The 26704-nt window shown below is 41.6% G+C and overlaps 1 protein-coding gene across 1 annotated transcript in view; it reads left to right on the forward strand.

The window, feature by feature from the left end:
- Nucleotides 1-25905, forward strand: part of LRRIQ3 (leucine rich repeats and IQ motif containing 3) — a 66479-nt gene extending 40574 nt beyond the window's left edge. The window contains exons 6-8 of the mRNA XM_033915969.1: nt 4700-4844; nt 15204-15909; nt 25576-25905. Of these exons, the coding sequence (XP_033771860.1) occupies nt 4700-4844; nt 15204-15909; nt 25576-25759 (1035 nt within the window). The 3' untranslated portion in view covers nt 25760-25905. The remainder of the gene's footprint in view (nt 1-4699; nt 4845-15203; nt 15910-25575) is intronic.
- The last annotated feature ends 799 nt before the right edge of the window (nt 25906-26704 follow it).

Here is a 26704-nt window from a genome sequence, read left to right on the forward strand (position 1 = left end):
CTTCTCTTCAGTGATGCATACCTCTGAATTAAACGTTCTTCGCCAGAAACTTAATCATGTTAGACTTAATGAGGCTGAACCAAGTCTGGACAGCAGCATCCCCTACTGTATTAGCCCCCTTACTTTTCTATTTTTTATTGTAGTTCCTCCCTCCTCCCCCTAAAAATCATGTCTTTGTTTAACCCCTGTCCCTTTATGTGTTACAATTTATAGATTTCTGGAGAGTAAATAAATAAAAACTTGAAACTTTTTTTTTTTTTCCAATTCTTTATTCATTTTTCATCTTACTTCAAGTACACAATATTACATCAATTGAATCCTACACATCACTTGAAATTCTTTCAATTGTCATCTTAAATATATAAAATATCTCCCTCCCCCACCCACCCTTTTCACAAATATTGTAATCAAAAATTATCATACATGTGTTATATTGAGGGATTGTGTACAACCATAAAAGGGTTGCATTACACTCTCATCCCAAGGTTCCTTTCAAAAGGAGTATTCATTTTCCACCTTACCAGTCAGCATTTTTATCCTTATATCTTGTTCATGGAATTCTCAGGGAGATGATCAATGCCAGCACCTTCAAATGAAGGCACCTGCATGTATGGCTGTGTATCTTACTGTCTTTGGAAAGCATTAGTTACAGGTAGACAACTTTGCTTTCAAAGAAAAGTCCCTATAGTAATTGTATGCGCAGAAACATAGGGAGTAATATTCAGCCTGTGGTGGGTGGTGAGCAGCTTGTAAGCCGCTGGCAACTGTGGACTGAAGTAACCCCAGATACGCAATGCCGGGGCATGTGCTGCTCCCAGCATTGAATATCTGGATATGTGAACCAACCTGAAAGTTAACCAGACACCAGTATAAAGTTAGGATAGTGATTTTGCTGTCCTAACTTTGTATGCTTGCTTTGCGAGTTAGCAACTGAAAATCACCACCAACAGGCTAAATGCTGGCTCTGTTCAAGCTCCACCCCAGATCGCCCTTAACCTATCGTAACTGTTGAGAGAATGACCTGTTAGTGGAGCTATTCAGCCTGGTTAAATGTCAGTGAATATCGGCAGTATCTACTGCCTGGGTAAATCCCTTTGAATATTGACCCTGTAATATTCTACAGAAGTATGAAAGTGGGTGAAAATGAATTTTGTGTGAAAGGCACATTATGTAGAGGCGCATTTTCAATATGAAGTCTAAATCCGATTTTGGATGTTTTGGGTTAAATGTCCAAAAATCCAGAAAAACGTCTTTTTGTTTAAAGAAATGGCCATTTCCTAGATGTGTTTGTCTTCAGTGTGTCTATCTTTTTGGACCATTTTTGGAAAAAAAAAAGTTTAAATGAAAAATGCACAAAAAACTAGACATTAGGATATAGGAGGGGGCCTGCATTCTTAGCAGACTGCCACACAGACATCCCAGCAGAGCAGTGGGGCACTCTAGGAGGTGCTGCAGTGAACTTCACATACAAGTTCCAAGGCACATATCTCACCATAACCCTCTTACATTGTATGGGGGTCTCCAAAACTCATCCAAAATAGCCCTTATACCTGCAGGTGTCACCTATATGTCAATACAGTAAGGTTTTGGGTGAGTTTTGGAGGGCTCGCATTTTCCACCATGATTGTACTAGTTAGAGTGGGCTATGAACCTGGGTCCTCTTCTCTGCACTCTACTGTACCAACCACTAGGCATACCCTAATCCAACCTAAGCCATGCCCCCTTGAGATTTAGATGTACTGCAGAAAAACAGCATAGAAAACCATATAAAAATATGGTTCTAAAAATGGTAATATGGATGTTTTCTAGTGCAACATGCATATCATTCTTGAACCTTCAGGTAGTCAATCTATTCCTGTGAAAATGTGTGTAGAGAGCTTTATTGTAATTTTATGCTCCGCCTCCCATCTCTGGGCTGTCCTCCAACTCCTCATTTGTCTCTCTACACAAGAGATGGTAGGAGCCAGTCTTTTCTGCTTGTTTATTTTTCCTTTCTTTTCAGGTAATTTCTATCTGTTTGTGAGTCTTTGGGTTCTTCAGAGGCTCCCAGTTCTGGGACTTCTCTGGCTGCATGAGAGCTCAAACTCAGAGATATGAAGTCTGTAGCCAAGGCGCAGACTGCTTGGCAGTGGCACCTACATGCCTGGCCTACACTAACTGTTTGGGAGCTCAGAGATTGTTCTGTCCGCAGTGTCCCTCCCCTAGCTCCATGCTTGAGGTCCGTTGGGGGGTTGTGATCTCAGACCAATTGTGGGGTCTGAGAGGCAGTCTGAAGACACAGGCAGGCCGGTTTCCAGACTTGTTTGAGACAGAAGTTTTCCCGGTAAGGTAACTGCAGCTTCAGTTCAGGCATCTCCCAACACCCACATGACACAGTGAATACAATGCTGACAGCCTTAAAACTGAAATGGGGAGGGAGGTATCTGTTAAAAAAAATTTTTTGGGGGGTAAGAGCCAGGGACTTTCCCCCAGAATTCATTAATAAGATGGATAAAGATTATTTGATCAACAGCAGCTGCATGGAACCCTCAAGAGTTGCAGCGATGCTGGTGCCGGGGGGGGGGGGAAGAGAGGGGGCATACCCCTAAGAGTGCAATTGCACTCCAAAAGGCCATGTGCACCAGATGGTGGTCCAATCGGATGAGGAAGATTCAGTGAATATGCCTTTACTCTCCCAGTCTGGGTCCTCTGCATCACGGCTAGAGAGGTGGGGGTGGGGGGCAGATCTGGATCAGGTGGAGGCCCTGGATCTTGGAAAGGACCCGATAGTGCGCAAGCTATTTAAGCCCTCCGAGCTTTTGGAGATAATTATGAAGTCTCTCCAAGAACTGAAGACAGAGACTCCTCAAACCTCAGCTACCCAATGCTTGCTCATGAGCAGCACTTAGGCTCAAACCACATGCTTTCCCTCTGACCAGGATATTACTTAAATGTTAATAGACCACTGGGAAGTCACGAAAGGGCCCCTTTGAGTGTCCTAGGCCATGACTAAACTTCATCCAGTAGATGCAGTCTTTAACCAACTAGTTACCAAAGGTGCTCCTTGTGACCCTGGGCAAGTCACTCAGTCCTCCAAAGCCCCAGGTACGTTAGATAGACTGTGAGCCCACCGGGACAGAGAGGGAAAATGCTTGAGTACCTGATTGTAAAAACCGCTTAGATAACCTTGATAGGCGGTATATAAAATCCTAATAAACTTGAAACTTGGATTCCCTGGTGGCACAGGTGACCAAGTGTACCTCTTTCCCCAGAGAAGGTGGAGTAGTATTGAAAGATACCCAGGACCACTGATTGGATTTTATTCTCAAGAGACAATTTGAAGCCACAGCCTCTGACTTAAAGGCTGGCTGTGGCAGCAGAATCTTATGTCCAATGTGCTTGCCACTCAGTTGTGCCACGATCCAGAGGCAGCTGCCAGACAGGATCAAGGTAATTTCTAATGTCTGTTGTAGACTATGTAGTGGATGCTCTTTATGATCTGTTCAGGGAACTGAGCAAGGTTTCCACATACCTGTGTTTCCATCTGCAGGATGCTGTGGATCAGACAATGGGTGGCAGACTTAGTCTCTAAGGCGATGCTGAGCAAGCTGCCATTTAAAGGGCAATTGCTTTTTGGGAAAGATCTAGACGATCTTATGGCCAGCATGCAAGATCATAAACCAAAGTCTTTGTCTGACAGCAGGCCAAGAACCCCCAGGGGATTTGGTCAAGGTAATTTTTTTTAGCTCTAGGCGTTTTCACCAGTACTCAGGGGAACCATAAGTCCAGACATTATTTCAAGGCTCTAGACCGAGGGACGCAATCCAGTCAGGTTTTCAGGATTTCCCCAATGAATATGCATGAGATCTATTAGCAAACAATGAAAGCAGTGCATGCAATTAGATCTCATGCATATTCATTGGGGAAATCCTGAAAACCCGACTGGATTGCGGCCCTCAAGGAGGGACTTTGACACCCCTGCTGTAGACAGAGATTTGGGGGTAGGCAGGTGCCTCCAATCTTCAAGTCCCTACCCCACAACTGCCTCTGAGAAGTAGTTATGATGCAAGGACAGGAGCTGGACCTCCACGAATTGGAGGGAGGTTAACAGTTTATTGGGAGGTGTAGGCGTAGGTTACTTCTTCTGACTGCTGAGTACTGGAAATTATTCAGGAGGGCTACAAGCTCAAACTCTTTCATCCCCTTCTGGACCTCTTTGAGGATTCTCCAGCAGGAACGCCAGGAAAGTGGTCAAAGTGACTTTACAGAGACTACTAGATCTGGCAGCCATAGAAGCCGTATTAGACAAAGAATCGGGCTTAGGCAGATACTCCATATACACTACTTCATAGTACCCAAAAGAGGCTCAGAAGACTTAAAGCTGATTCTAGACCTCAAGATTACTCCACTTTCACATGGAGATGGAGAGATGGGTGGCAGAGCAAAAAATTATAACAAAGCTCTCTACACAAATTCTGGTGGGAATAGATTGGCTACCCAAAGGTTCTGGAATGATATAGCTGTCTACTAAAAAGAAGATTATCGAGGTAAGTACTTAATCTCTTAACAAACAAAACATCCAAATGCTACTTTATGCCATTTTTGGACAGTTTTTCTCTTTTAAAAATGAGCCCCAAAGTGTAATAACTGTACAGATTAAAGCTGCATTATTACTTAGCTTAGAAACATTACTAAAACCCTGAATTTATTTTATGTATAGATTGAGGATGACAAAAATTATATGAAAGATATTTCTACCATCAGTTTTCTTAATCAAGTACAAAGAACTTGCTGCATTTTACTGAAACCAAAGGGAGAAAAGAAGAAAAAGCAGCCAAAGGACTATAGCCATCTGGTATCAAAAGGTTAGCACTATTATGAGTTAAATTGTTTGTTAGATGAAAAAGGAGAAAAGTGTACTAAAAAAATCAGAAAAGCTAAAATTCATTTTATAATGTTCCACTGTGATTTAGTTATAAAAGAGCAGTTGGGGCTTTTTTTACTGAACTGTGGTAAAATTTGCAGTTACCATGGCTTAATGCAGGACTTTACCATACAATAGCTGCAAATTTTAATTTAGCTCCTATTGGACGCATTCCCACTATTTTCTATTGCAGGTTATGCATTAATATTCATATTAATGCGCTGTTCCAGTCCCCCATTAACGCAAAAGCACTTAGCGCCACCTGTTTAGAAGGCAGTACATGGTCAAGTGTTAACTCCACATTCGGTAGTTAGCATACGGTAAGTGCAGCATGTTAATATCCAGATTTCATATATGTCTGAACTCCTGGATCCGATGCCCAGAACTCTAACTCCTTGAGTTATCACAGTAGATGTGAAGGCCCATTTGACATAGGTCATCAAGAGAGGAACGTGGACTCGTTTGTAAAACACTGAGAAGAATGCTAGCAAATACATAAAGAACATAACTGTTGCCATGCTGGGACAGTCCAAACATAGGGTTACCAGATATCTGGAAAAACCAGGACATGTCCTCTTTTTAAAGGACATACAGATTTGGAAAACCCCGCAGTTTGTCCAGGTTTTGGAAAGCCCCAAGCTCGGGGCTGTGTCTAGAGGGCCTCCAAGCATGCATGGATACGATGTGATGATGTCACACTTATGCGCACAGGCGTATGACATTATCGCGTTGTATCCATACGTGCTTGGAGACCCTCCAGACACAGCCCTGACATGGGGAAGAAGAGAGGTTTGTATGGGGGTGGGGCAAGGTGGGACTGGGGGTGTAATGGGGCGGGCTGGAGCGCAACATGGTTGGGCAATGTGTCCTCTTTTTTTTCATGGAGAAATCTGGTAACCTAACCAAAGAATAATCAAGCCCAGTATTCTGTTTTTAACAGTGGCCAACCCAGGTCACAATACCTGGCAAGATCCCAAGGAGTACAACAGTTTTTATGCTGCTTATACTAGAAATCAGCAATGGATTTCCTCAAGAAGAGTCACAGGAGATGTCAAAGCCAGCTTTCAGTTTCATATACTTTTATTGGTGGTTTATCCAAAGTTCAAAAAGAAGTCCTTGACAGACCGCTGTGGTATATGTTCCGACGCTCATAGGAATTCTGTGAGCGTCGGAGCTTTTACCACAGCGGTCTGCAATAAAAACACCCGTACACAGCTTGATAAAAGGAGGCCCCCTTTTATCAAGCTGTGTATAAAAAAAAAAAAATAAGTTTTATGCAGATCTTAATTTTTTTTAAATTTACTTCAGCCCTCAAATCTTTTGGAAGCCCATTCCACAGAGTTGTGCCCTGGTCGCTTCTTACTGTGATCTCGCCAAACTAGGGGTAACCATCAAATTTCAGCAAGGATCTAAGAATTCTACCGGTATACATGGTATAGTTAGGGCACACAAATAAAAGAGTTTTAGAGCATAAGAAGCTTTATGAGCTAGCGTCAATATTTTAAGTTGTATTCTGCATTTGAGTGTTGACCAGTGATAATGCTAAAACAGTGGTGTGACTTGATCAAATTTATATTTGCTACTTAAAAACTGAATTGCAGAATTTTGCTAAGTTTGAAGTCTCTTAATCTGCAAATTAGATAGACTAGCATAAACTACATGAAATTAATAACTTATGCAGTAATGTATGTAAGGTTGTTTCATATACTTTATCATTCTTCATTTCCTCAAAACTATGGGCTTCTGTTGCTAAGCTGCGTTAGGGCTTTTTCACGCGGAATAGCGCACGCTACATTGCCACGCACGCTAGACCTTAACGCCAGCATTGAGCTGGGGTTAGTTCTAGCTGCGTAGCTTGCGGTAATTTCTTGCGTGTGCTAAAAACACTAGCGCATCTTAATAAAAGGAGCCCTATAAATCCTTTCCTTAGAATCAGTAAGGATACCTAAATACCCAAAGTGGCCAGTAATCTATGATGTTTTGGTTTTCTCCACATTTATGTTAAATATATTTATTGATTTTTAAATCATGTAATCAAGAATTAACTTGTACAGAAAGCAAATTAGCAATTCCATAAAGCAAGAAACATTCCAATAACATTTAGATCATGTATAAACTAAAATGCTCAAGTCCTCAAATTGGATCCAAGGTTTCTTAGCGAAAACAAAAGAAAAAGAATTGAACAAATGTACACTCTTTCATATAAAGTTAGCTAGAAGGCTGATTGCTGGGATTAATCAATAATCTTAGAGCTTATGGTTTTTCTGCCTCCAAACGGGAGAGCGCTAAAAAAGAAGTCAACTGATTAGGCTCAAAAAAAACATATTTCACTGATCGGTGATGTACTATACACTTACAAGGATGTCGTAAATAGAAGGTAGCACCTAAAGATGTAACACCTGGCTTCAACATAAGAAATTCACGGTGACGCTTTTGGGTCTCTTGTGATAAATCAGGAAATATCTGCACTTTACAAACCATAAATTCTTTCTGTCTATTTTTAAAGTATAGTTTTAACAACCAAACTTTATCAATAGAGAGAGCTACTGTTACAATCAAAGAACTTGGTTCTATAGCCTCTTTATCAGATTTTTCCAATAACTCCGATACATCCAATAATCCTTGGTCCGACGACTTTTTTAGCAATTTAATCTTATTAGGTAAATAATAAACTCGTGATAAAGGAGATAATGAATCTTCTGAGGCCCCCAAAACTTCAAGAAAATATCTTTTAAACATTTCTCTAGGTGGTGTCAATGGTAGCCTAGGAAAGTTAATTAATCTTAAGTTATTGTATCTGGAGTTGTTTTCCAAATTCTCCATCTTTCTCCTAAGATTTATATTATCTTTCATTAAAGTTTCCTGTAGTTGTTTAGATGATTTAATTTCCTGTTCAAGCTTTTGAACAGAGGAATTAGAGGCAGTCATTTCATTTTTCAGTTCTTTAAGTTCAGTAGAATGTTGAGACAATTTCCCCTCAATTGACTGAAATTTGGGACTTATGGTCTTCACTAGTCCGGCCATAAGATCCCATAGTGAGTCCAGAGTTACTTCTGAGGGTTTTTCCAAAGAAATTAAAGGTAAAGAAGTGTCATAGTGCTCACCGTCCAGTTGATTAACTTGTCGCTGTCCCTGAAGGCTAACTCGCCTCTCCTTAGATGATTTTTCCTCATTTTCTTCAAAGGAGCTCGTGTCCATGAGAGCTCCTGTCAGCAGGCTCTGTGATGAACTACTTGCCTCAGGGGAAGGCAAGACCCCGACATCCGGGGTTCCCTTACCCCTTGGAGAGCTGCTCAACTGTGGCTGCGGGGGAGGCGCCCTAACGTCGGGGCTCAAAGATGTCTCCAATCCCGGAGGAATCACCACGGCCTCGCTGAAGCCGCTACTCCTCTGCGGGCCTCCCTCCGACGCCGAAAATGCTCCCTGTATCCGTCTCAGGAGTTCCCCGATATCGCCGACCGCGGGGGTGGCAGTGGGCCGCGAGGCACCAGCGGCACTACGGTCCCTCTGTTTAGGCATCAGGTAGGTAATTCAACCGCTAAGAAATATTGGTAAGAGAAAGTCCTCAGAGCGGCTCCTCAGCGCGTCTAGCCTGACGCCATCTTGGATCCTCCTCCACATTTAATACTGGATGTTGAGATTTCAGCCTTTCTGCTACAGAATTTAAACAATCTTGCAATACAGACAAGTCTAAAGTAGATCACTTAACTCTAGCAATTTTCAAAATTTTGTCAGCTTAACAAAATGCCCTTAAACCAAAGCCTTAAATTAACATAGGCAATGGGCTCAAAAACATATTAAACAAAATGGAGGAAAGAGCAGAGCTCTGTGGTACCCCGCATTCCAATGAAACCTTTGAGATTCTATTGAATTCAGTCACCTGAAATGACCTACATAGAAACATAGAAGATGACGGCAGAAAAGGGCTACAGCCCATCTAGTCTGCCCACTCTAACAACCCCACCCTCTTGAATTTACCCCCCTAGAGATACCACATGTGTATCCCCTCTACATTTTATTACCACCCTATATTTTATTACCTCCCTCCCTACCACTCAAAAATGAGGCAAAACCACACTACTCCTGAAATACCTATATCTGTAACACATTGTAATAGTAAATTTGGATGCACCAAGTTGAAGGCTGAAGGTAAATGTAAAGATATGGCCCATACTATGTTTCCACTATCCAAAATTTCATAGACTTCACTTAATGGCTGTAAAAAAAAAGTCTCAGTGCTGTATCTTCTTTCTGCGTGCTGCCTAATGCAGAGTTAACGTAGGACCATTTTCCATCTCCTAACTAGGGTCTAGATGTACTAAACACGGTCGGTAAGACCAAGTGGATCGTTGTGGGTCAATTTTTTATTTTTTTTTGGCCTATTTTGAAACAGCAATCGATGCTCAAACAAGTTTGCATGCAAATGGTTTGCATGGAGGTTCGCCGTAATCTCCGTTCAATCCCGTCCGATCAATTGCTTTGAGAGCGACTCTCACACATGCGCAGAATAGTCCAGTTGATAGAATGACAATGTACACATGCGCCAGATTTGCAATGTCAGTCATATGCAGTCAATGCAACGCTGTGACAAAATATACTCGCGACCATCGAGGCCATATGGAGGGAGCAGAGAAGTAGCCAGCAGACTCACAAATCCGATCGTCACTAAACCAGTCAAAACCGGGTTAGAGACGATCATAAGACGATCACTGAGTTTTAGTGCATCTGCACCTAGGAGGCACTAATAAGTACTTTTCCATTAACTGGGAGCAGATGCCGTGAATGAATCTAAATATTTGATTTATTAGGATTTATTTATTGCCTTTTTAAAGAAATTCGTTCAAAGCGGTGTACAGCAAAAATAAATCTAGCATAGTTAAAAACATTCAGATAATTGTACAAGGTATGGCGTAGACACAGTATGTTACATTACATGTCAACACAATGCACAATAAAACATTTTAATAGCCAGCATAGGGTGTAACAAAAATGGAACATATAGACAGATAAGAAAGAGTAGTTAGAAAATAAGAAAGTTACACCTGAAGCCAGAGAGGTGCATGAATATAATCTGTTAGAGTAACAGTATATGCAGCCAGTGTTAGTGTCAGTCCTTGTGTGTATATGACTAGCAGCCTGCAATAAAGACTACAGTAGTGGGAATGCCCCCAGTAGATATCATATTAATTTTACAGCTTCCATATGGTAAAATCCCTCATTAAACCTTGGTAACTGCACATTTTACCATGGTTTAGTAAAAGAGCCCCGTTGTGTGACTGTTGCACAGAGGTGCACTGTATTGCTATTGATACATATTACACATTGTTGAGCAATTGTGCACTCTAATGAGCAAAAGGATATTCTATTAAGCGATAGTACACAGTATTACACAATAGTAACTGCAAACTAATGAAAAAAAACCCCATAGAAACAACTGAAATGTATTTTTTTCTCACAGTTTCTGCTGTTTCAAATGAATCCCTGGTGTGTAGTGAGTGGCAAGTGCACTGAGCAAGGACCCCAGCCCCCCCCCCCCCATCATTTTCAGCAGATCCCATAAGTACACTATGTTGAGATAGACTGATGAAAGAAATGTTGTGGTTCTTAAGATGATATTATTTTGCCTGAGTTGCTTCAGTCATTGGGCCTGCTGCTGTTAATTCTACTTAAGTCTTATTCCAATGAATTCAAATGCTGAGCTATTCAAAACATCAGCACTAAAAGAACAGTGTTGTGATTAATCTGAGAGGAAGTGATGACTAGGTACAGGAAAATTGACCTTTTTAACGACAGGCACCCTGAAGCAGGAATTATGAATACAAGGCAGAACTAGGTGCCGAGAAATAAAAATATACTCTTTACTATAAAATGGACTGTAAAATTCTATCAAGAATACATCTGTTCCTGAAGATTTCTTTTAAAACCCCACTTTAAATCTTAATATCATTTTTCTTGGAGAGGACTGATGATTTTCGGTTATCTGATCTCATTGTCCTGACTGCTCCACCTCAGTGTGGTCGGCCGGTGTGTATGACTTCAATCGCTCGATGAATTCATGTGGCCATTTTCTGCGGCTTATGTCCCCAGCGGCAAGCTGCCGCTGGTTTCCTTCCAAGCCCATTCCACCAGAAGTGTTGTTGCTTCATAGGTGGAGTCTTGCTCGTTTTCTCTAGATGAAATTTGCAGGATGAATTTGGGTGAATGTGGCGGCTCACTCTGATGCCGCTTTTGGGACCTCAGTTTTGTGGGCAGGCTCTTCTGCCCCTCCCTAGACGCTGTATAGCGTACTGAATCCGGAAGAGACGTAACAAAATGGAAGATTAGGTTTCCTTCAATAATCACCTTTCTGTTAGTCCCTGGAGGATTCAGTACAGCCCACCCTCTCAGTTGTTCAGCATCGCCTGCTTTCTTTGGCCTTGGTTGGTTATTCTCCTTACAGGCTTGAGGATCTTCCAGCCATTAGATGGGTCCTGTGGGGAGTTCGCTGTTCTGTGAGTATGCATATTACCGAAGGCTGCTTCACGTGGGTGCTCGTTACACACAGCAGGTTAGTTCTACATTGTTCTTCAATGTTTCTATGTGTTGCCTTTGTGCCTGATTATTGCTTGTTTTCATGTTTTGCAAAGCAGACCAGTTCACAAATTGTTTATGTTGCTGGAGAGCTTCCCCAGTACCCCCTTCCTTGTCATGGATTTGTTCAGGTATGCTGCTTGGCTTTGGGACTGAACTACAGGGGGCTCTAACTCTCTCTCTCTGAGGTGGTGGAGCATGTGCTCAGAAAAGTGTTTGGATTACTGCAACTCCCAGATTGTGGGAAAGGATTGAACACTTAGCGTACTGAGGGCCAGATTCTCAAAACATTAACACGGTCGCTAAACTGTTTTCCGACGGTTTAACCTGCATGCATTTCAGTGACAGATTATTAAAATGGCTTATCACAGTCTTTAGTGAGCTTTCTAGCAGTCTCCCACACTGCCATGCAAATAGGTTCTTCAATATTGAAATGAGCACTCTGGTGGATTCTCAAAAATCACCGAGCCATTCTCCAAGAGCATCGTCGACTTTTGCGGACAAAAGTCAGCAACTGGGCCAGAGGTGCCAGTACTGGGACAGCACTGTTTAAAACCCCGGCAGCAGGAGAGATGTCCACTCTCTCCCACCTCCAAACGACAGCCCCCAGCAGCAGGAAAGATTCCCATTCTATCCCATCACAACATCCCCCCTGCAGTGGGATTTTCCTCTGACCCGATTCACTAACCTCTCCTCCGATCTGATTCTGATTCGTGCATGCAAATGAGGGGAAACGGCATGCAAAGTAGGCAGGGACACGATTCACTAAAAAAAAAAAAAGAGGGACACTGACTGTGCTGATCAATCCAAAAATAAGCGACTGCTGAGGACCAGTCGCTCAGGTCCTTTCTGACTGCCCTGCCTTCTGCTACCCTACTCTCTGCCCTGCTATTCTGCTCTCAGTCCCGATCTCCTGCCTGCCCCAATCTCCTGCTCTCAGTCCTGATTTCCTGCCTGCCCCGATCTCCTGCTCTCAGTCCTGATTTCCTGCCTGCCCAGATCTCCTGCTCTCAGCCCCGATCTCCTGCTCTCAGCCCCGATCTCCTGCCTGCCCCAATCTCCTGCTCTCAGCCCCGATCTCCTGCTCTCAGCCCCGATCTCCTATCTGCCCCAATCTCTTGCTCTCAGCCCTGATCTCCTGTTTTCCCTGATCTCCTGCTCTCAGTCCCGATCTCCTGCTTGCCCTGATCTCATGCTGTCAGTCCCGATCTCCTGCCTGCCCCGATCTCCTGCTCTCATACCCGATCTCCTGCTCCTGGGTATCTTTAGCAATTAGCGCATGCTAACGCAATTGCGCACACTTATGCACTTAACACCCTTTCATGAATTCCCCCCATAGCCTCCCTTCTTTCCTTTGGAGTTGTATTCTATAAGTTAGAAATGTAATTGGCTATGTCCCATGTAACAGCAGCAGTGGCCAATCCAGGTCACTAGTACCTGGCCAAAACCCAAGGAGTAGCAATATTCCATGCTACCGATCCAGGGCAAGCAGTGGCTTCCCCCATGTCTTTCTCAATAACAGATTGTGGACATTTCCTCCAGGAACTTGTCCAAACCTTCCTTAAAACCAGCTACGCTATCCACTCTCACCACATCCTCTGGCAACGCGTTTCAGAGTTTAACTATTCTCTGACTGAAAAAAAATTTCCTCCTATTGGTTTTAAGAGTATTTCCCTGTAACTTCATCGAGTGTCCCCTAATCTTTGTAATTTTTGACAGAGTGAAAAATCGATCACTTGTTCCCGTTCTACTCCACTCAGGGTTTTGTAGACTTCAATCATATCTCCCCTCAGCCGTCTCTTTTCCAAGCTGAAGAGCCGTAACCATTTTAGTCTTTCCTCATATGAGAGGAGTTCCATCCCCTTTACCATCTTGGTCGCTCTTCTTTGAACCTTTTCTAGCGCCACTATATCTTTCTTGAGAAAAGGAAACCAGAATTGAACGCAGTACTCCAGATGAGGTTGCATCATGGAGCGATAAAGTGGGAATTATAACATTCTTAGTCTTGCTAACCATTCTTTTTTTAATAATTCCTAGCATCCTGTTTGCTTTTTTGGCCACCACCGCACATTGTGTGGAAGGTTCATCGTATTGTCTACGATGACACCCAGATCCTTTTCTTGGGCACTGATCCCCAAGGTGTACCCTAGCATCCGGTAACTGTGATTCAGGTTATTCTTCTCAATGTGCATCACTTTGCATTTGTCCACTTTAAATTTAATCTGGCATTTGGACACCCAGTCTTCCAATTTCCTAAGATCCGCCTGCAATTTTTCACAATCCATATGCGTTTTAACAACTTTGAACAGTTTAGTGTCATCTGCAAATTTAATCACCTCACTCATCGTTCCAATTTCCAGATCATTTATAAATAAGTTAAATAGCTCCGGTCCCAGTCTATGCCATACCATAAACTGTTCCAGACAAACTACTGGACATGTGGTAGGCAAAGTGTGGGCATACTCAGGTTGTAGAGTGCCAAGTTTACACTTAAATTTCCACCAGAATTGATTTTATTTTCATTTCTATTTAAAATATTACAGTATTTCTTTTTTTTTGCTGGTTGCTTTGTTAATAGAAAGTATGCTGTACTTTAACATACAATCAATCTCAAATGCAAATTATATCCTGCTGTCCTCAGAGAACACCTGCTATAGGTAAGTAACTTTGTTATTTTGCTGCAGTAAAATAACACATTTTACTGCATCCCACTTAGGCAGCCAAATATAAATACTTCTAGAGTGGCCTCAAACCTATCTGCCATCCCACCTGCAGATCACTTGGTACATTCTTTTTTGATGGGAGAATTAAGAAGGCTGGGGAGCACTTGGTGGATCTTCCCCAATACATACTTTATTTTAGTGCTGAGAGACAGAGTGATATCTGGATCATTGGCATAGATGGATATATTCCAAAAACACTGAACATCTTAATTATAAGATATAGTTGCTATTTTAGTCCACTCAGAGGCCCAGAATTAAAGGCTGATAAATTAAAACAAAATAAGTTGACTAACTTAATAGATTCTTGACTAACTCTTTTTGGGAGCTAAAACCTCTTGACCTGAGAAAGGAAAATTAAATCCTGAAAACTGGTAAAGCTACCTAAAGCACATAGGCAACCTAATGTAGAGCCCCTTTTACAAAACCACGGTAGCAATTCCCACGCGGCAAATGTGATACAGCCCATTCAGTTCCTATGAACTGCATCACATTTGCCGCACCAGGATTCCCTACTGAAACTTTGAAAATGCGACCCTTATTGACTCCTAAAACCAGCTGAGCATAGGCCCTTAACTAAGGGGTCCTTTTATTAAGGTGCACTAACTGATTTAGCGCATGCTAAAGATTAGCACATGCTAAATGCTAAGATGCCCATAGAATATAATGGATGCCTTAGCATTTAGCGTGCGTTAAATAGGTTCCTAAAATCAGTACTTCGGCATTCTCTGAATATTGGACTTTCAGTTGACTAAGGTGTGTAATGGATATAATAAATCATAATATAAATCCAAGCTAGAATAGTAATAGTATTTTAGAGTCATTATGACAATGTTCTGTAGCTATTTGTTTTGACTAGACTTTAAGGGGATACTGAACCTGTGGGAAATAGTCGATTTTGGTTTTGCATAATGTTCTTTATGATTTGTAACAATAGAAATATTTATTACTTCCATTAACAATGAGATGGCTAATTAGTAATTTATGACCGTTTTGCATTTCTCCTGTAGGACTTACACATTTCAAGGAGGCTGATTTTAAAGAGGAAAATATAGAATTTAGACTTCCAGTGTTTAAAGCAATTGTTCATGAAGGAGATCCTGTGCGGAATATGCTGCTGTTGAATAAAGACATAGGAAATGATATCCGACTTGCTGTTCACCAAAGTCATTCAATTATCCAAAATGCTCCAAGACCAAAAGTCATATATCAACCACCAGTTAGTCTGGAGAGGAGAATTTTTGCTAAAGCGCAAGACGCTGCACGATTCATGCCATTTTATGCTATAGAAAATGCCTACAAAGCAAGAGCGAGACAGGAGATTCAGGCTGAAAAAGAGGAACGTGTTAAACAGATGTATCGTAAGAAAATCATAGCTAAACAGAATATTGAAATGTATGCATGGAACAAAAGCAAGGAAATTCAGAAAAAACACGAAATGGATAGTATGAAATATCAAGAAGATTTATATCAGTACCAATTCAATAAATCGCAAGAAATCAAAAAAAGAAAGCAAAAACGCATTTCCTTTCTAAATGACAAGATAGAAAGAACAGCAGAGAATTTATTAGTTCAGAAATTTAACAGGCAGCGTATTTCTCTAACAAATGCTGTGTTAAAATATGATCGACTGATGAATCAAGCACATGATCTAGGAAAAAGACACAGAACTACTGAACTGGAAGAAGAAAAGATATTATGTCCTGTGCAACTAAGGTATCGCAGAGTCTGTAATGTGTAGTGATATACTCAGATCAAAGACTTAGTTTTTGTGTGAAATTGGAATTTATTATTGTTAAAAATGTTTGCATGGTACGTTGAGATCAAGTACAAGACCAGCACGTCAAAGCTTGCCCTTTATAGAATATTAGCTTAGCGCGGATCTCGTGACTAACACTGAGCACTGGATTTACGCCTGCAGAAACCTGGTGTAAAGCTGGTGCCAACTTAGGCACAGATATGATAATATGGGGCCTTTTTACTAAGCTGCACTAAAAAATGGCCTGTGCTACTTTTAACATGCGGGCTATTCACACGCTGAGTCCACTTTTTAGCACAGCTCTAAAATGGCCGTAATTTCCATTTTCCTATTAATGGACACATGTTAATGGACAGTCATCTATTTTGTAGGCGGTAAGGCATCTTGCGCTAATCCTTCACTAATCAGCATGCACCAATGCCCATGTGCTAACCAGTTAGTGCAGGGCATGCCTACCTTTTGCCCCCATAGTAATAAATAAAATATATTTTTTAGTGTGTGGGTGGTGCTTGCTGATCCTACCATTCATGCGTGGCTCCTGAGCATAGCTCTCTAGTTAGTGCTTACCACTGCCTAGTAAAAGGGCCCCTGTGTTTTATGTTTATTAATACTTAATGTACACATTCTAATTGATTTACAATTTTAAAAAAGTCAATATAATTTAAAGAACATTGAATTTCGCAGGAAAGCTTAAAACACTCATTAAAGGAATCAATCTCTCCAACAAAAAATATTACACTTAACTTCTTGGAGTGCCCCCTGATCTGCCCATTCTTTTCCCATGTGCTTTGACATTTAGACATTGATGTTCTAAAATAGTGATTAGGGCAGATGTGTGTACAAATCCAAATTGTTGTTAGTTAACTCCAGTTGTTGATTGATGATGCTTTGTTAAATAATTTGCATGTGCATTTGGCCTGGGTGCCCAAATTTGCACAACATACAGTATATAGAATCTGGGGAATAAGGGGCTACTTAAGTATGCCAGTGACCTCTTATAAAATTCTACTTACTACTACTATTTATCACTTCTATAGCATTGAAAGGCATAGTGATAAAATATGTTGCCATGATTTGACGGTGTGTACTTTGCAAGTGTGCATGAGCATGGGTGAACTTAGGGTGGAAGGGTGGAGAGCATAATTAACATAAGAATTGCCTTAATGGGACCGAAGGTCCATCAAGCCCAGTATCCTGTTTCCAGCATTGGCCAACCAGGTCCCAAGTACCTAGCTAGATCCCAACTAGTAAAACAGATTTTATGCTGCTTATCCTAGGAATAAGCAGTGGATTTCCCCAAGCCATCTCAGTAATAGCCTATGGACTTCTCTTTTAGGAAATTATGCAAACCTTTTTTAAACCCTGCTAAGCTAATTTAAATGTATACACATATATGCTAACATTTAGACAAAATCAAAAGATATATCAGGGTAAGAAAATAGTACCAAAAAATACAAATGGGGTGTGAAAATATTCAATATATGTAACCAAAAACACTACCCGCAAAGAATAGTAAAAATCTATCAATACCAGCTTTACATATGATAGGATAGCTCAGAGACATGGAGGGGCATAAAGGAAGGAAAACCCTCCAACCACCTCACCACCCAATCATTGCTTAATCCTTCATACTTTTAAGCTGATTTTTAAAAATTTCAAAAAATATTATGGTGAATATCTCAAACTTGTTAGATATGTGCAAATATGTGCAAAGAATAACTTAGCTAAAACTTGGTTTCGACGTGGCACGTTTTGTTACTCCGTTTCAGGAAACCAACTAGCAATTTAATCAACTGTTCTTGCTAAAGGAACAGCAATGAATGGTGTATTTCTCTCAAAAAATGCGTTGCTCAAAGACACTCTCAGGCTTGGTTCATTGCTGATCCTTCCCGCAATCATTCCATCATCATCTTGACACATTACAAGAAAATGGTCTGATGATGACGGAATGATTGAGGGAAGGATCCTTGATATAGCGCTACAGGCGAAATATGTCGGATCTGAGTTTCTCCGATCATTAAATTTAAAGATTTAAAGATATGTAATCTAATACACTGCTTTAAGATACATAAAATAGGGAAATCTTGAAGATAATATTTTGATATATAAAAGGAAGGTTTCAATGCACTGAGTATTACTATAATCGGAATAGTAAAGATTGAACACGTTAAGCTAACTGCTATGAAAGACTTTTGAGTGGTGAGTGGTGTAAGAGGTCCGGGTAAAATTTGCATTAATAATATAAAGAAAATTCTAAGTTATTTGATACTTGGGACTAAAGGGTTATATGGATTACTAGTATTTAAGACCGTTAGATTAATGGGTGCTAGAATAGATGTTTAATTTTAAAATGTCTGTCTGTCTGTCTTTTTTTGCTGTATTTCTCCTTGGCCTCTGTCTTTTTTTGCTGTCTGTCTCCTTAGCCATTGTCTTTCTGTCTGTCTCCTTGGTCACTGTATGTTTGTGGGTTTTTTTTGCTGTCTGACTCATTGGCTGCTGTATATCTGTTGTTTTTTTTTTTGGGGGGGGGGGGTTCTGTATTTCTCCTTGGCAACTGTATGTCTGTCGGTTTTTTTTTTTTCCCCCATTTGTCTCCTTGGCTGTTGTTTGGCTGCCTGTATTTTTTTGCTGTCTGTCTCCTTGCTCACTGTCTGTCAGTCTATGTGCTTGGTTGCTGTCTGTGTGTCTTTGTTTATTTTGGTCTGTCTCCTTGGCCGTTGTCTGGCTCTCTTTTTATGCTGTCTGTCTTCTTTTGCTGTATTTCTCCTTGGCCACTGTATTTCTGAGGCCGTTGTGTGTCTGTCTGTCTCCTTGGCCGCTGTATGGATGTCTGCTTGTTTGATGTATCAAATCCACGCACAAATATTGAAATTATTATCAAGGTGCCAAACCATTCAATTTATACATATAGCCAAAATATGAACTTATTTAAGGCTATGAAACCACCTTGTATATGATATTCAGAAACATTTTTTAGAATTTTTTACCCGACCCTCAGTGGCACCACTCAGGACTCAAACTTCTCATTGTCCTGAGCTTTATGTGTCTGCTCGTCATCGGGACATTTTTCATAAAGCTTTCCACTATTTATATTTCTATTTATATTTTTCTTATAAAGATACTTTCTCATAAAGATAAATACTTAGCTTAAAATATGGCTAAGTCTTCCTGGTTAGAGATGTCAGCACTAATGAGGGATGTCAAAGCCGACATGTTTCGCCTCGCTTGCTTTTTCAAGGCTCAATCCCTGTAAATCACCAACAAAACCATAAATTAAAACCCATTTTCGTTCACCAGTGCAGTGCTTATCATAGAAGATGTATTTCAATAATATATTTTTTAAAAAACTAACTCCTACTTAAGCTGAAAGCTTCCACATTTTCTACTCACCATTAGTCATCTACCTCCGCTGTAACAATCTATCCTTTGCAGCGGGGCCGACAGCGTTCTCTAGTTTAAATATCATCAGAGCTCCAATCAGCCAGCTGATCAATGATGACGTGTCAACTGACGTATCAGAGCTCTCATTACTGTAACTCATTCTTATTTTTCTTTTTTATCTCTTATCTCTTACTTTTTCTAACTCCTCCTCATTTGTCAAAATCATAAATCAGACTAAAGATAGCCATTCAAGCTCTGTATTAAGTCCAAAAGGGGTAACTGTATTCAATGTATAGATCCAGCGTTGTTCCTTATAGTTGAGTTTTTCTTCCATGTTAACCACCCCCTCCCCCTCTTTTTCCTCACAATGATCAATCACCCTCCATTTTAAATGGCTAGAATCATGCTGGTATTGTATGCAGTGTTCAACTATCGGAGCTTGCAACGTTTTAGTTTTTATCCTTGACTTGTGCTCATTTAATCGCACATGAATAGGGCGGGATGTCCGTCCCACATAAACAAGGTTGCAGGGACACATCAATATATATACTACATTCTCCGTCCGGCAGGTGGTATTAGTAAATGCCGTGATAGTTTTCTTAGTTTGAGGGTCTGTCCATGTGCTACCCTCTATGGCGCTATTACACCATTGACAGCTCCCACATTTATTATGACTTCCCACTGTAGTATCATATCTGCAGCCTAGTTTTTGTTGTATTAAGGTCTGCCCTATTGATTTGCCTTTCCTAAAAGCAAACATTGGAAGTTCCGCAAAACCATTATGTAGTTGTAATATCTGCCAATATTGTTCTGTCTCTCTAGCCCCCTGTCCTTCTGTGAGTGTATTTCACTGCCACCTACCTCTGTTTAAGTGTGTGTGACATATTTCTGTCAGTCTGTCAATGTCTCCTTTATTTTTTTTTTCTTGCACTGTTTCTCCCTGGCCTCCTGTTCTTATGTGTGTGTGTGAAGATCTCATGGGGATGTCATATGTGTGGAGAAGTCAGGGGGGCTCCCACTTACCTTTTTTTTTCTTTATAACGCAACTTGAAGAGAGTAATTTGAAACTGACACAGAGAAAGTAGATAAGTAAATCAGCACAGAGTAAATTGGCACAGAGTGACTTGTGTAAGTTAAACCGCCACTCGACACTCATTGGTATTATCCAAAAGTTCAGATTATCTACATTGCAAACATGTACTTTCCTTCCAACTGCACTATGCATTCACCAAGCATCCAGACAGTTTGAGAAAAAAGATCCATGACAAACCTGTTGGTATTGCAGCTCCCAATCTCCTGGGACAGCAAAATTTACAGCCTCTCCTAGGGGAGGAAGGAAGACTGGCTGTGGGGAAGTGGGATATCAGAGAGGAGACAGACTGGCTGGGGGCAGGTGAGATGAGAGGAGAAAGAACGAGGCAGACTGGCTGCAGGCCTATATCTACTATAATAAAACGCAAAATTGTTATGACAACCGTCGAACAGAGGTGTGTCACAAAACTTGCCGGCGCTTTGATGGCAGGTAAAAAGAAGAACCGTACATGTTTGCTGCATACCTCTTTACTCCCATCTTGCAGTACTGTGTGGGGCCATAACGGGTGCTGTACTGTGATCGTGCTGTGCTTCATCGGCTCCTTCTCCTGACCTCACTGCTACTTCCGCACAGAGTGGGGGAGACCTGTGGCAGCGCCGAGTTAACTTCTCCCTTCCCTCCCCCTTCATGCCTGCACTATTGAAGCAGATCGGGCAGCCTTTCCTTGCTTTCCCCCCTTCCCACACCCCTTTCCTATGCCTGCTCGGAGGGGAGGTTCTATTCCGGGATTTCGCTGTCACGGGGGAAGGGAGCCGGCGTAAAACTCCAGAGTAATGGCTTCGGTCTCGCCCTACGCCCGCTTTTTTTTCCTCCTTCGTTGCCCCCTTGGACTTTAACTGGACAACTATAACGGGATCAGGGCCGGCACGGAGAAAAAAAAAGAAAACATTCCCTACCTGTATCACCAACTGCCTCACGCATGTGCACTCCTGCCTGCCACGGACATACGGATCACGGAACACGCAGGTAGAAGTGCGCATGCGCGCTTAGCATTTTATTAGATAGATTGCCAGCTCTATGGCTGGCATAAGTGCTCTTACCTGAACATGTGTGGGCATATACCAGGTTACAGTGGCATAGCAAGGATAGGAGGCACCTGAGGTGGTGGTACCCCCTGCGCCCTCCTTTCTGCCCCCTCCTTCCATGCCTCCCTGCTCCTTTCCCACCCCCTATGCCAGACTTGTTGGTCTCCCTTCCCCTGAACTTCTTTAAATCTTTGCCAGCACGAATAGCTTTTCCGGCTTGCTGCTTGCATCGGTGTTCACTTTCCCTTTTGCATCACTTCCTGGCCCCAGGCTGGTGCGAGCAGCAGGCCAGAAGTTGATCATGCTGAAGATTTAAAGAGGTATAGGGGGAAGGGAAGACGTGAGTGAGGCTTGGAGGGAGCGGAGAGGTGCCAGCACCCCCTCCCAAAACGGCGCCCAGGGCTGTCCCTCCCCCCTTACTACTCTTACCTGATTACACTAGTTTTCTATAAAGGAAAGCAAGTACCTCCTTTCCTTTTTAGAATAGGCTCTGAAAAGGTGACTCTTTGCTCCAAAAAGTTTCATGTTTACCAAAATTTTCTTTTAAACTTTCGAGACAATGACTTGTATGATGAGGTTCTTCAAAAGGTTTCCTCCATGCAGATCATTTTTGTACAAGCAACGCTGCACTGTGGATTAATACTTCACTGTATTGGGGACTATTACTCCAGTGTCATCTTAAATTTTCAGCAGGTCATTTTCAGTGATCTGTGGGGCTGTTTTATAGATTTGATCAAATTTTGAACAGACATTTTTTTTAGTTTTCAAGATCTTTTCTTGACTTTAACTGTATCATGTACAGTAACTTTCATTGTTTAATATTTCTGACAGTTGAAATTGCTTGCTGAAAGCATCCAGTGATTTTTAGTAGTCTTCCCCTGCTGTGTAAAAGTGGATTATCTTCATTTTTAAATGTTCACACAGCTACTTGCAAAGTTCATTGTTGTTGAAAGTAGAGAAAACAACAAACACATGCTTAGAGATTAGAAGGGTGACAGAATTATTTGAAGCCTGGAATTATCTTCACCTCATTCATTAAAGGTCTAATGTGCACTAAGGCCTGGATTCTGTATAAGATGCCTAAACGGTTTTTGAGAATCGCACACGGGTGACCTATATAGAATTGCACCTAAGCCTGCCTAAAAGAACCCGATTCTCTAACTGACGTCCATGTTAACAGTCACCGGTTAGATAATTGGGATGCTGGTGAGCTTATTGCGGCAAGGGATCTCCCTGCCGCAATAAGTTTAGTGGCAACTTATCCCCACTCCTCCGCAAATAATACCGCCAATCCTTCCTGCCAGAACATCCCCCCCGAATATTGCGTGGCAAGAGGATTGCCCAGTCCCTCCTGCCCGGCCCCTCCCATTGGAGCAATCGCAGCTGGAGGGATGCCCAGTCCCTCCTACCAGAAACTCTCAAAAGTTTGACCAACCCACCCCACCCCACCACCAGGACCCCCGTAGACCCCCCTAACCTATGTCATCGGCCGGCCGGCTCTTGCCTGCGTCTGGTCAGCAGGCCCGCCTCTGCTGCAATTGCAGGAATGCACTGGAGAGGGGCCTTAGGCACCTGGGCCAACCGGAATGTTAGTCCCATCTCCCAGTGCATTCTGGAATGCACTGGGAGTGGCCTAAAATTATGATTGGCCAGATCCCCTAGGCCCCTCCCATGATTGTTTTTCTAGTGATGTCGAATACTATTTGGCGCATGGAGGAAGTGGATCTAAGCGTTCTCGGTGTAGTGTATGGTGTCAGAAATCTATCAATGAACACAGGTGAATGGTTCGATTGTACCTTAAATGTAAGGAATAATATCTTTAAAGTAATTTGATGCGCTACAGGCAACCAGTGGGCATCTTTTAAAAGAGGTGTAACGTGGTCAGATTTCTTAGCTTTATAGATGATTTTAACTGTTGTATTCTGTATGATTTGGATCTCCTTTTGCATAACGCCCTGGTAGAGTGAATTGCTGTAGTCTAAATGAGAGATTACTAGCGAATGAATAAGGATATTAAGAGATTTGGTGTCCAAAAGTGAGGATAGTGACCGGATCATTTTGAGTTTAAAGAAGCATCTGTGAATGACTGAACTGGTTTGTTTATTAAAGGAAAGCTTGCCGTCTAAGATGACACCTAGAAGTTTTAGGGATGTGTCAAATTTAATTGGAATTGATTTAATACAGATGGGGGCTTTCAAGGGTTTGTTATTTCTTATTGGAAATAGGAAGGCTTTTGTTTTATCAATATTTAGGGAAAACCAATCAGTGATTTACAAAATTGATCCAGCAAAGGTATAAAAATCCTACAGAACATACAAGGAGAGAATGCAAATAACATTTGTTCTGGGGTGCCAAACTTTTTGCACACAATTGTACATCTATAGGCACAGTAACAACGAGAGAACCAGCCAGACCCTTAGGCATATTTTAGAACAGAAGTAAAAGCATGCACATGACATATGCATATACTAGTGTTATAAAATAATGTATTTCATGCCTACTTATGTGGCATGATCAGTAGGTGATTCTATACCTGGGCACCTGCAGCTAGATTCCTGGAGGGCATTTGGTAGGTGCCTAGTTTCAGTTGCAGAATACTGGCATACCCACCTATTTGGCTAGCCATAGAGTTGGTATAATTGCACACACCAAAGTGTGGCAAAGATGCACATAACCAAGATATACACACTCTTTAAGCACATCATAGGTGCCAGTAATTGGTAGTTACAGACAGTGCCTAAATGCTATAACATGTAACTTCAGGGAGAAAGAGCTTAAACATGGGCAGAATATGAGCAGGCTATGGGCATGTCTTCATGTCTACTAGGCGCATGTAGGCATGCCCATATACACTTGCCATTGACATGGCAAATATGACAGTCCTGAAGACCACAAAATTGTTTCTCATAAGATATTATGTTTATGAAAATAGAAGATTGCATGACTGAGACAAAGCACCTCAGATATATCTGTGATTATATGGAGAAGTAAAGGAGCCAGTGGCGTACCAAGGGTGGGGTGGGAGGGGCGGTCTGCCCCAGGTGCACGCTCTAAGGGGGTGCACAGCCGGCACACTGAGTCTGGAATCTCCTGTCCTACTCTGTTGCTGCTGCTTTCCTGAACCAGCAGCAGCGGAAGTAAACTTTAAAATCAGTCATCGTGGGACCTTCCTGCACCTCCCTGTGGCTGCCAGTCCACCCCTTCCGACGTCACTTCCTTGTTCTGGAGCAGAGCCGGCAGCCACACGGAGGTGCAGCAAGGTCCCGTGATGACTGCTTTTAAGTTTATAGCTGCTGTTGCTGGTTTACAAAAGCATACAGCAACGGTGGAAAGGTAAGGGGGCAAGATACTTGATGGCATTGGGGTGGAGGTATGGAGAAGGGAGTGGTAGACTGGTATGGAAGTGTGGTGGAGACAGAGAGAGAAAGGGGGCAGATGCTGATGGAATTGATGTGTAGAGAGAGGAATAGAGAGACAGAAGGGAGAAGGATACTGGATGGAATTGGGTTGGAGGGAGAGAAAGGGGCAGATGCTGATAGGTTGGAGCTGCTACTTCCAATGCCAGTATTAAAAACCACGCTACGATTTTGTAAAAAGGGGGGAGGGAGGGTTAGTTTGTGATTACATATTCCATACTGGGCAAAAGTGTTTTCTTTGTTCTGGGTGTACAAAAGTTCTTTGTTAGCATTGACTGTGCAGGATCAATCTGTACTAGTCAGGCTTGTTTAGTTTTACAATGGGTGAATATATAAGATGCTGCATTTTCCTAGGTACATTCTTGTGCGATGTGTGGATTGTTTCTAAAAATCATGTTTTTCATATAGATGAGGGGGGTGTAAAAAAAAATGATGGGCCCCGGGTGTCACATATGCTAGGTACGCCACTGACAGGAGCTAGAGAGTCAGGCCATCCCTTGCAATCTCTAATCTCGTACATTAAAATTTCTCATTCTACCCTGATTCAGCTTTCCTCCCTCACAAATTCTGCCTCTATGTGCTTTCCTGTGAATCTCTTTCTTAATGTGTATTATCAGAGAGCTTGCTCAGCTGGTCTTGAAAAACCTGATTCTGAATCAAGTGAAAATGATTAAATATGTTTTTTAAAAGGTTCCTTTTATTTTCTAGGCAACTGGAGCTACTGCCAGAAAATGCTGCCGAGAAAGTTGCTGTTACTTCCTTTGTCTTCCCAAAGGCTCATGATAAATTACTGCAAGCCAGGGCAGAAACTGCAGCTGTGAAGCTGCATAAACCCACTGTGGAACCTCTGTATATGGTGCCAGTGATTCAGATTGTTTCCAGGGAAACATAGTGAAACCATTTCTGTTTTTAAATAATTGTTTCCAAAGCATAATGTAACGAACACTAAACTGTTAATGCATTTTCAATACTGGATATCAAAACATATTGTTATTTATTTGCTCGTAGATTTCTTAAAAGCTACAATTTCTTTCTCTACCTGTGAATGCGTAATTATATACGTATTAGTGCCACAATTGCTTTTTACTATCACCAGTTCAGGTTCTAGTTAGGAAATGTTTCTAAGCTTGCTTGAAGGAGCTTGTGAATTTATCAGGATTTGCCTGTATGAGTCATTTTTGATGCAGAAATAGAAAATCAAAGCAAAAGTCAGATTTTTTTTTTTTTTAAATGAGTATTTTGAGTATATGCATAAACAATCCAAAATTATGAAGGAAATAAAGGATTAACATCAAAAAAGGCAAATAACCCAGAAAACCAAAAACAATATACTTAGCTAACATAGGCCTCTTTTACTAAGCCGCAAAATGCTACGACATATAGGAATTCTATGAGCATCAGAGCAGCATCGGAGCATTTAGCGCTCTGGGCTGCGATAGAAATCTCTACCATGTCCTAGTAAAAGGGGGGTGGACGATGGGGGGGATTATGGACAAAAAGGAGATTTTAAAAAGCCAGGACTTTTTTTTCTCAGTGGGTATGCGGAGGTACCGATACCTTTTCCATTCCTATTAGAATATACTCATGGTCCCTAAGTATTTATGAAAAATCCTAGGCTCTTAACACCAACTCAGCTTTTTCATAGGCTCTGTGGTGAGTTTCAGGGGTCCTGGCTATTGTGGAGCAAGTCCCTCAGTGATCAGCCTTGCATTTGAGTATTAGAACCTTTTTTACTCAAAAAAATGCTCTGAAGAAATTCCGCTAACAAAACAAGAGAAGAAACCTCTTCTACATACTGTACCGATATTCTAATTCTTAAACTGTCCCTACCCATAGA

The sequence above is a fragment of the Geotrypetes seraphini genome, chromosome 12 (assembly GCF_902459505.1).
Source record: "Geotrypetes seraphini chromosome 12, aGeoSer1.1, whole genome shotgun sequence".
Lineage (NCBI taxonomy): Eukaryota > Metazoa > Chordata > Amphibia > Gymnophiona > Dermophiidae > Geotrypetes > Geotrypetes seraphini.